The 11,845-nt window shown below is 34.7% G+C and overlaps 1 protein-coding gene across 1 annotated transcript; it reads left to right on the top strand.

Moving 5' to 3' along the window:
- The first annotated feature begins 5,727 nt into the window (after positions 1-5,727).
- Positions 5,728-7,198, top strand: LOC106415773 (cytosolic sulfotransferase 16-like). The gene has a single exon (XM_013856546.3). The coding sequence runs from the start codon at positions 5,911-5,913 to the stop codon at positions 7,057-7,059; it is 1,149 nt and encodes a 382-aa protein (XP_013712000.2). The 5' UTR covers positions 5,728-5,910; the 3' UTR covers positions 7,060-7,198.
- Positions 7,199-11,845: the final 4,647 nt, after the last annotated feature.

Below are 11,845 nucleotides of genomic sequence, written 5' to 3'. Positions count from 1 at the left end.
TTATTTATTTTTTGTCTTCTTCAACACTTTAATCTGTTTGAAACAAAAATAAATAAATTAAATTTCTCTTGATGACCATTTGGATTTCTTGGAAGATTGCCAACTGACAGATTGGTAAGTCTTATCTCCCTTGTTCTTTATTAATACGAAGTGAGTTTTACGGGTTAAAAATAGAAGGGATCATAGATTCATATATTATGGCCTTAGTGGGCTTTGATAGGGCCTGTCATTGGTCGGTATAAAACTCTTATTTTTGATTGGTGGACGCTATAGTTGCCGACATTAATTAAAACTAGGTAATTATCCGCGCTACGCTGCGGGATTTTTTTTATTTTAAATTTTATTTCATATAAAATATTTTCATTTTATAAATGAATAATTATATTAATATAATTTTTGTATCTAAATATTTATAATCTAGACATATATTGTATTTTTTATATTTTGGTTATTGTATAATAATTATTTATTTGATATAATCTTTAACAGATTAGCTTCCAAATTAATTTTTTCGCACCTTTACTCTCAAGTTGGTGGTGTAAGATCTCACTATTTTTTTTGGGTTTTAGGTTCCAGTTTGTAGTTTAAAAGACTCTAATAATATCTTCTTTCCATTCCATAAAAGTATTTTGTATTTTAAAATTTATTTCAATATAAATATCAGTTTTACATTTTTATATACTAAAAAATCGGTTTAATCCTTGTTTTTACCTTTTGTATTGATCAAATAAAAAAATAATGTGGACTTCCAATTAAAAATAATATAAAGAACTAAAGCATTTTCTTAATATATTTTTTTGACAGCCATCTTATAACCACACTTATGTGTTTGATCCTTATTTTGATTTCGTATTCTATCTTTCTTACTAAATTATATATGCTAAATTTTTGTTTACATCAGTTTTATATTTATACTTTATTATTCATTTATTTTTCAATTGAGTTTAAGGTTAAAGATAGAAGTCCAATTCATTTCTTTTCCTACGCTTTTCTGGTTCACGAAATTGAAAATTCAATATTGTAGTAAATGTCCTTCACTTCACTTCAAATTTAAATTTCAATATTGTAGTAAAATAATTAGCCTTTGTTAAAATAATATATTTTGTAAAATGATTCAGTAAATATTCTCTATCACCAATATTAGTATTGGCTTTTGAAAAATATTTTACATAGAATATATTATGTGATATTTTTGATAAAATTTGTCACATAAATGTTTGTGCATTATTTATTTGTTAATGTAGTTGCTCCTTCATTTTGATGAACTTGGCAACCAACTTTGAGAATGAGACCGACCATCTGCATCAGAATTAGACCAGAGCTAGTATGATCGACTCTTCTTAGCAGTTAGAACCAAAGCTAGCTTTTTCGACTCTTCTTGAGTTTCAAAAAAAATTATTCTTGGGGAAATCTCAGCTTAGTTTAAGCTTAACAACTCATCAAATAATCCATCATCGGTTTGATTGTTTGTGGCTTCTTCACCCGATGGAATTACGGATTGTGAATCTGTGGTCTTCTTCATGTTTGAATGTTACTTATGTTATATGGTCTTCGATTGTTATATGGTCTTCGATTTCACTAATTTAGTAATAAATTGTAATAACTTGGTTTTGTTATAATTTGTTTGGTTTGTCTTATTATATTTATTTTTATCAAACCAAAACTCAATTATTTTATTCACTTTCTAACCCGTATATTTCTGTAAGCATATATATTTCCTTCTACCTAAAGCCAAGTTATCATCTTCTTTATATTGTAAACACTGATGCTTTTCACCAGCACCTCTTTTTCTTATCTTCTCTTCTTCCCCTCCTTCAGACTTCGTATGGTTCTTGGTTCATCCCTCAAATCCTCCTCTCCGTTCATGTATGCGAAAAAGACGTTGTGTTCATCTCTGATCGTCACCACCACTGTTGTCCTTAGAGTGATAGAGTCATCTCATCTTTACTCTTGTTGGTATTATGTAGCGGAACCGAGACGTGGAGGAGAGCGACGTCGGAGCTGCCGCTCTTCACCATCACTGGATGCTGGAATCTTCACAATCCACCAGAGATCTGCACCGTTACCATAAACCCTAGAACTCCCACCCAAAACTCTCTACACTTATTCACGAATCTCTTCACTCTCCGAGAAAGAAGATGGAGGAGGATCGTGTTCTCTCATCTATGATATAACATGATTTTAATGGTATTTAGGATATCATTTAGCTCATTCTAATCATTCTAGGTTGTATTTAGGTCTTTATATTGCATTTTCATACATAATTGCATTTGATAGAGTTTGGAATGAACATTTGGAAGTTTATGGCGAAAATCATGGGTTAAATTGCACATTATGGAAGTCTTGGGCCCAATGTGATTTTAACAAAAGTTCAGGGACCAGCGCTGCAAATTCACAATTCTTGGTTGGGTTAAATTTCACAATCGAAAGTACAGAGGTTGATTTGAGAGGGTGTATCTGCAATATCAAGAGTTTTGGGGTCAAATCGTGAATAGTCGAAAACGTTAAGGACTATATGTGCAAAACAGCTAAAGATCACCATTGTCGTTCTTCTTCACTTCGATCCCGACAATTCCGGCGATTACCACGGCTGTTTCCGACAATTGCGATGGCTGAGAGTACGACGGAGTAGGCGATTTGGAAGAGAGACCCATTGGAGGAGTTGTCGAGCTTCTCAATCGGAAGCTCAGCCACGACGGAGTGATAACCGGAGTTGCAGAAGACGAGTACGGTGCTGCTGGCTGGACCACAAACCGAACCACCACCACGAGCCAAGCCTGAGAAGAAGAAGAAGATGGAGGTCACGATTCAGGCCCGAGACAGACGACGAACTGCGACGGAGAAGAGGAAGCTCGAGACAGAGGTGAATTATGAGGAGATGAAGCTGGCCACAAGGCTGGAAGAGATGAGTCGAACTATGAAATCCGGTGACAGAGAAAGTGAACTAAAGATGAATCAAGAGACCCACGAATCTGTTCACTCCACCATCTTTGAGGATATGATTTTGATTTCAATAGAGAAGAAAAAATGACGTGTAGAAACGAAATAAGTTAATTGGTTCTCCAAGTTTTTTAAGTTAATGACATGTCAGTTCCTCATGCATTTTAAAGTCTGATGTGTCATGCTCTAGAGAGAACCAAGCCTAATTATTGTGTTGATTCTAAAAAAACAGTGGCATGGTAACGTAATTATCTCTAAAAAGCAAGGGAAGAATCTTAGTAGATATTATGTTTAATAGTATACACTAGATTTTAATTCACGCTTAAAGTAAGATATTTTACTTTGTAAAAATTTATTAAAAACATACAAAATACTTTTTTATGGATGTTAAAATAAGTAAACCCGCTCTATTTAAACACATTTCATTTAAGAGCCACATAATTTTAAACCCGGATCCGTTTACACCAATTTAGTTTAAAGATCTAATACGATTTTTCCTTCTAAATATGTGAATCGGCGAATAAGTGATTATTTTATATATAATTACTGATATTAATTAATGTTTACATTACGTGATTTACCTATATTTATTAATTGATATAATAATTTAATTATGTTTATAATTTTTATATATTATAATGTTTTCTAAAAAGAGAATTAGTTATGTTAATCCGAATTATATTAAAAATAAGGAAACTTTCATTTTTGCCACTTATTCATGTTTATCACCACTAAAGAGATATTTTTAAAAATATCTTCTTCATTAAGTGCCAAAAAATTTTTATACCCTTGTTCTCTCTCTATATATATATAATAAATAATTATTTAAATAAATAAATAATAATAATAATAATTTTTTTATGTTTTCGAATTATAATTTTTCAAATTGAAACTTTTCTATATTTTTTTATGATTTTTCGAACTTTATTTTTCAAAATTTATTTTTGAAACTATTTTTTTTTAATTCCATTTTTTAACAATGTATTTATATATTTATTAAAATCTAAATTTTACATTCCAAAAACCCTACGTCATCCCTCAACTCTAAACCCTAAATCTAGATTAGTTAACAATATTCATATGCTTCATTAAAAGTGAGGGTAAAAACGGTTAGTGTAAACATAAAAAGTAGTACTATGAATGTGGTATTTTTGGCAATTTCTCTTAAAAATATATTAATGACAAAATATACATTTCTAAATATTTATAGAATTTCAAAATTATTAATAAACACACAATTATAAAATTTTATTAATATATCACATAATATCAATTTTATTTTAAGAATATTATTTTATATTTTAATAGTTTAGGTTCAGAATTTTGTTAAATTTAAATTTAATAAATGATTCATAGATTTCTAGTAACAAATACTATCAAATTTTGATCTGTATATTCTCTTATATATAAGGAATAATATATTTGTTAAAATAATATCTAAGAATATTCTACTTAAATCATCTATGTGATAATTTTATTGGACTTTTTCTAGTATAATAAATTCTTATATGCGATCAAATAACTAAATAGATTTATAGGTTTTTACAAATATATAACTGAATTTATGTGAATCTTTGTAATTTATGTTTTTATGAATTTTTTTTTTGTCATCATTTATGTTTTTATGAATTAAAAATATGGAATAGCTCAAAGAGATCGCAATGTCAACTTTAGTGTTTTTCCAAAAGTTCAAATATAGTAAAATGTTTCCGTATTGAATTTTTATTTAATTCGTGCTTGGCTAAACTTTTTCTAATTACTTAACTACTAAAATACATTTAACTAAATGGATAAGCATAAAACTTGATTCTCACATGTTGACAAAAAGGAAATAATACATTGGAGGCATTATGTATATTGCCTCCAATGTATATTGCAATATTAGTATATAAAAAGTATATTGTTTATAATAATTGTATAGAATAAATTGAATAAGTATATGGTAGAATGTGAATATGTGATGCACTAAAACCAGTGTCATCAACTATGATTTGAAGAATAAATTGAGTAAGCACCGTAGCAAACTGTTTAAGGTTTAAAGACTTCAACACCAAATTTAATGTTCGAATCCCATACTATGCAATTTTTTTTTGCAGATTATAGAAAATTGATTTATTAATGCAGACTACAAAAGAAAATCTTACAAGAAATCTTCAACAAGGTGTAAACAAATTTGATCAGGATAACCAAAAGTATTATTATTTTTCTTCTTTCAAACAAGTTATACATGTTGTACAAAAAGGTTTTTGATGAATAAATTTGGGCAATTTTCTCAAATAGTTATTTTTAAATTTTTTTGTCACAAAATAGCTTTCAGTAAAAAAATGAACAAAATAGCTTTTTTTATTTTAAAGTTTTTAATATTTATTTTTTATTTTTTAAAATTTGAAACACTAAATTCAAAAATGTACCCTATTTTTTAATAAAACTTCTTTTGGTTATTTTTTTTCGTTGAAGACTATTTTTACGATAAAAACTAAAAAAGAAGTACTATGGAATTTCTTCGACAAATTTAGCATTCCTCACCAAAAAGAAATATGTGATACTGTACATAGATATATCGGCCTTTTGGGCCGCACTGCATTAACAATTCAGTGAGAAAAATGTTTATTTTATTAGAGACTAAAGTGTTGCAGCCTGCAACTTGCAGGCTATGGAAACTGCACAGAAACTTCAGCATCTGGCTAGAGACAAACGTTGACCGAACTCGGTAGACCAACCAAGCTTCTACCTACAAATGTCCATTTCTAAAACGTGTTTTTTAGTTCCAACAACAACCACGTAATTAAATATTCAGTTTATTTACATACAAATATATAATCTATTTTTAAGCTATCAAACGAGACTTAATATATAAAATTTCAAATACAATTAAAAACGAATTTGAAAACCAACAAAAAAAAAATGTTTTTTTTCCAACGCAATGCTGAATTTTTATAAACACTAAAACCAGTTTATTTTTAGTTTGTAATGCATAAACCATCATCACCTACCAAAATATCTTTATCTTATTCTATTATAAAAACCTTTTCTCATCTCCCAACAATCCCATTCCATCTTCTCTCATCTTATTACAACACAGCCCATCCTCTGTTTCAACAAAAAATGGAACCAACCACGACCCAGAACGGATCCGAACACGAACTCTCGGAGTTCGAGAAGACCCAGAAGAAGTACCAAGACTTCATCGCTTCCCTTCCAAAGAGCAAAGGCTGGAGACCCAAAGAGATCCTCATCCAACACGGCGGACACTGGTGGCAAGAATGTCTCCTCGAAGGCCTCCTCCACGCCAAAGACCACTTCCAAGCACGACCCACCGACTTCCTCGTCTGCAGCTACCCGAAAACAGGAACCACCTGGCTCAAAGCCCTGACTTACGCTATCGTCAACCGTTCTCGCTTCGACGACGCCACGAACCCACTCCTCAAACGGAACCCTCACGAGTTCGTGCCTTACGTGGAGATAGACTTCGCGTTTTACCCCACCGTCGACGTCCTTCAAGACCAAAAGAACCCACTATTCTCAACCCATATCCCAAACGGGTCGTTACCCGAGTCCATTGTCAACTCCGGTTGCAAGATGGTTTACATCTGGAGAGACCCCAAGGACACGTTCATCTCCATGTGGACTTTCTTACACAAGGAGAAGTCTCAAGAAGGTCAACTCGCGAGTCTTGAAGAGTCTTTTGATATGTTCTGTAAAGGTTTGTCGGTGTACGGTCCTTATCTGGATCATGTGTTGGGTTACTGGAAGGCTTACCAAGAGAACCCCGAGAGGATTCTGTTCCTTAGGTACGAGACGATGAGAGCTAATCCTTTGCCGTTTGTGAAGAGGTTGGCTGAGTTCATGGGTTATGGGTTTAGTGCTGAGGAAGAGGAGAAAGGGGTTGCTGAGAATGTTGTGAAGCTTTGTAGTTTCGAGACGTTGAAGAATCTTGAAGCTAATAAAGGTGATAAGGAGAGGGAGGACCGTCCTGCTGTTTATGCGAATAGTGCTTATTTTAGGAAAGGGAAGGTTGGAGATTGGGCGAATTTTCTGACTCCGGAGATGGCTGCTCGTATCGATGGGTTAGTGGAAGAGAAGTTTAGAGATACTGGCTTGCTTGAACATGATCAGTGAAATGTGTTTTCTTTGATCTCTTCTGGTCCTTTTGTTGTTTGGTACAAAACAGAGGTTGCTCTGATTTTCTATTCGGTTCTGTATTGTTTGTAATTTGTATCATCATATTTATAACCAGAGAAAGATCTTTGATGCTTGAGTTAATAAACATTCAGAGCTACTTCACCTCTGTGCATGAATAGAAAAGAAGTGCTGCCAAAAAAAATATATATATAATAGAAAAGAAGTTCAAGACACATCTAGCAAAGATGGATGACTACAAAGCCAAATCCTTTCAGTATATAACATATTAGTACACTCTTGAGTCTTCACTAGCACAGTCTGCTGCTATTCTTTAATAAAGCTGTGTAAGAATTTACGTGACTATATGTAATGTATGTTTCCATAATGACTTGATTAAGAAAACCAAGTCTAAGTCTTTCAGCTTCTTAGTGGCTCCACTCCCGGTTCAGTTTTCTGTACCAGTAAGGTTTATGCTTAATTACTTAGTAATTGAACATTTTAGCCACGGTTGTTCGCATTGTAGTGAATCACAGCCACTCTCTTGGTCATCATGTTGTTGATGTTCTTTTTCTTTTGAATGAATGTAAAATTTATTCAACCAAAAACTTATTTACATCAAGTGCATCAGTTTTTTTTGTATTTAAAGAATCAAAAAATGCTTTAAATAAAAGAATTTATCCAGTTCCTATCACCGTATAAATTTTATATCCCCGGAGGAAACATCCAGGGTTTCCATAGCGTTTCTTAGGAGTTCCTCTCTTGCCAGTAATGATAGCAGTCACGTTTGCTTCTATCAGGTTGGAAACATTTTATCCCAAATGCCCATCCACATGCTCTTTAGTCAAACTTTGAGCTGATGAGAGGATTTGAGAAGTTGAGGTACTTGCAATAACGGTACAAGGTTAAATAAAGGTTTCAAAAAAGAATATCAAAGCTACATCCTAATCTAAGCATAAGATTATAAGTAGGTCGAAGTGTGTGGGCATGAAACAGTACTTGTAGAATATGTAATCGTCCATTTTATGCTCCTTATTATTCAAGAATGATATACACTAAATAGGTTAATCATATTAGTTATTGTCTGTTTAAAGATGGTATGGTTCAAATTTAAATGGAGATAAGTCTAACTCTCGAAATTGCTAGTATCCCTTAGAGCCGATCTGATCCTAATCATGATCGAAAACGGGCAAATGTGATTTAAGTGAACCGAATGTTTGAGATCATTTTACTACTTGTCTCCGAAGATGAAATTTCGTTCAAATGAACAGATTTTTCTAGATTCAATTTAAAATTAATTGGCAGTAAGTGGAGTGGCTCAAGTCCCTTATATATTACTCAAGTCTTTTACATATTTTCAACGTGAGATCTTCTCTCCAACACTTTCTCTAGAAATAATGGTGTGTGTAACTATTAGGACGTGGATCAACTCTGATACCATGTCAAATTTCTTGGGCTTCCAACTTAAAACCAATTGGTGGTAAGTATGAAAGAATGTGAGGATAAAGAGATGTAGATGAAGAACATTGAAGAACAGAGAGAGAGAAAGTCTATTCCCTTAAAATTCAAATTGTGGATCTAGATCCAAGTTTTTTAAAGGCAAGTTGCCTCTATACATAATACAATAAAATATTTATTGTTTAAAAATACTCAACGGTCTTCTTCTTTCTTCTTCTTCTTCTTTGCTTCTCAAGTCTGGTCTTCTGCTTCTAAACTTAAGTCTGATGCTTCTTATAAAGTCTTATAAAACCTTTATAAAACCTTATAAAACCTTATAAAACCTTATAAAACCTTTATAAGACCTTATAAAACCTTATAAGTATTTTCAAGTCTGACAACTTAATTCTCAAGTCTAGCTGCTTAATTCTGCTTCATGTCAACACTCCCCCTCAAGCTTGACCATGTGGAACAAGTCAAGCTTGGAAGCCATGAAGTATTCCCTCATTAAAATCTCAACTAGGTAAAACCCTTTGGGAGAAAACCCAAGTCAAGAAAAAAGAGTAGAACACTTCATGAAAGATAGATCATTGACATGATAGGTCTGTGAGTCCCAATTTTGGATGAATGAACTCACATACCTTAGTGTTTGCTGCCTTGGTGAAGATATCAGCTAGCTGATCTTCACTCCTTGTGTAGCACGGCAATATGATCTTCTGCTCCACGGCTTGTCTCACTTTGTGGCAATCTACCTCTATATGTTTGGTCCTTTCATGGAAGACTGAGTTGCTAGCAATGTGTATAGCAGTCTGGTTATCACAATGCATCGTGATTGGTGTTGTAACTTCAATTCCCAAGTCTTTAAGAAGTCCCTTGATCCAAATCAACTCGCTTGTGAGCTTCCTCATAGCTCTATATTCTGCCTCAGCACTGGAACAAGACACCACCTTCTGCTTCTTGCTCTTCCATGTTACCAAATTGCCTCCAATGAAGGTACAATATCCAGTAGTTGATCTCCTATCAACTCGATCTCCTGCCCAATCCGCATCACAGTACCCAACAATCTCAGTGCTTCTATTGCATCCCATCCATACTCCTTGGCCTGGTGCCTCTCTTAGGTACCTGAGAATCCTCTCAACCATGTTCCAGTGGTGTACCTTGGGAGCTTGCATGTGTTGGCTTACTTGGTTTACTGCAAAGCATACATCTGGTCGGGTAATGGTAAGATAAATGAGTTTTCCCACCATTCTCCTATAGTGCTTTACATCTTCATATGACTTGTCTTCAATCTCCCCCTCACGCATCACTTTGTATCCTTCCTCTAGAGGTGTTTTGGCAGCTCTTCCACCAAGATCTCCAGCCTCATTTAGTAAGTCAAGGGTGTATTTCCTTTGAGATAGAAACAACCCTTCCTTAGACCTACACATCTCGATCCCTAGGAAGTATTTGAGCTCTCCCAAGTCCTTGATATCAAATGAAGCATTAAGGAACGCTTTGGTCGAGATGATCCCTTCTTTGTCACTGCCTGTGATGATAATGTCATCAACATAGATGAGAATGACAATGATTCCTTGCTGGCTAGTGAGGGTGAATAGGGTATGATCAGCTTCAGACTTGACAAAACCTCTTCCATTGAGTGTGGTGCTTAGTTTGTGGTACCACGCTCTTGGTGATTGTTTCAAACCATAGATGGTTTTCTTCAGCCTCAATACATTTCTTGGTTTGGTAAGGTGTTCCATACCAGGTGGTGGTCTCATGTAGACCTCATCTTCTAACTCTCCTTGTAGAAAAGCATTCTTGACATCCATTTGCCACAGATCCAATTCTAAGTTCACATCCAATGAGAGTACAATTCGTGTGAAGCTTAGCTACTGGTGCAAAGGTGTCAAGGTAATCTTCACCATAGACTTGAGTATAGCCTCTTGCAACAAGTCTGGTTTTTTTTCTTTCTGGTTGCCCATTAGCCAAGTACTTGATAGTGAATAGTAACATGCTTGTGACAGCCTTCTTACCTTTGGGGAGCTCACTCTCAAACCAAGTTCCATTTCGGATCATGGCACTGACCTCATCATCTACTGAGTCTCTCCATTCCTTTATCTCCATTGCCTCCTCATAGGTGTTCAGAATATACTCTTGATCTATATTGGTGATGAAGGCTTGATGATCTCTTGGATAGTAAGCAAGAGAGCAAGTTGCTTGAGTGGGATGGGCTACTGCTTCACTGTTGAAATACTTCCAATTTGATGGACGCTTTCTCACCCTTGTGTTTCTCCTAAGCGGTTGGACCTCTCCAACAATCTCAGCTTCAACTTCATTTTGTTGATCTGATTCCTCTTGTTGTTGGCTTTCATCCTGATCATGAACCTCTTGCTCTTGATCAGTCGTCTGCGGATCCTCTTGACCCATGTGTGGTTCCTCTTGACCAGTAGACGAATCTTCTTGATTCCCCCCTTCAGGATTAGGATGAGCAGCCTCTTCAGCCGCATCCATACCATTGGCTTGATCTAAACTATTTGTTGAACTAGTAGTTCTTTCATTTGGTGTCATGATGATACCTAGGCTCTCCATGATAATCCGTAGGTTGTTTGCCCTATCTGAGGCCCCTTGAGATAGATCCTTGAGATTGTCCCAACTCTTCTCCTCATAATAGCCTCTAGATTCCACAAACTTGACCTCTCTGGATGCTAAGACTCTTCTTGTCTCTGGAGAGTAGCATTTGTAACCTTTTTGAGTGGTAGAATACCCAATGAACACTGCCTTTATACTTCTGGCCTCAAGTTTGTTCCTATGATCACCTGTTTGGAATACATAGCACAAGCACCCAAATACCCGTAAATGATCAATAAATGGTTTTCTTTTGTTCAATACCTCATAAGGTGTGGCATCATCAAGGACTCTTGTTGGAGTTCGGTTGATGAGATAGCATGCTGTCATGACTGCATCACTCCAGAACCTCTTAGGCATGTTGGTGTAGAACATCATGGACCTGGCCACTTCCATCAGATGTCGGTTTTTCCTATCAGCTACACCATTTTGTTGTGGAGTGTAAGGGCAGCTGGTTTGATGGATTATTCCATGCTTGGCCAAGTGGGATTTGAAAGCTGTGCTTGTATATTCCCCTCCATTATCTGACCTGAATACTTTGATCTTAACATTGAACTGATTAGTTATGTAGCTCTGGAAGTTTATAAATGCATCTGGTACTCTATCTTTAGATGGTATCATAGTCAGCCATGTATATTTAGATTTCTGGTCTATGAAGGTGACAAAATATCTATGATTTTCCCTAGAAGTGCATGGTGCAGTCCAGACATCAGAGTGTATAAGATCAAAGCATTTCTCATAGATA

This window comes from Brassica napus, chromosome C2 (assembly GCF_020379485.1).
Source record: "Brassica napus cultivar Da-Ae chromosome C2, Da-Ae, whole genome shotgun sequence".
In the NCBI taxonomy this organism is placed as follows: domain Eukaryota; kingdom Viridiplantae; phylum Streptophyta; class Magnoliopsida; order Brassicales; family Brassicaceae; genus Brassica; species Brassica napus.
Note: the sequence above shows the minus strand (reverse complement) of the source record. Positions and strands in the feature narration are given on the sequence as shown.

Excerpts from the sequence above, each read along its gene's own strand:
- LOC106415773 (XM_013856546.3), top strand. The coding sequence starts at position 5,911 with ATGCATAAACCATCATCACCTACCAAAATATCTTTATCTTATTCTATT.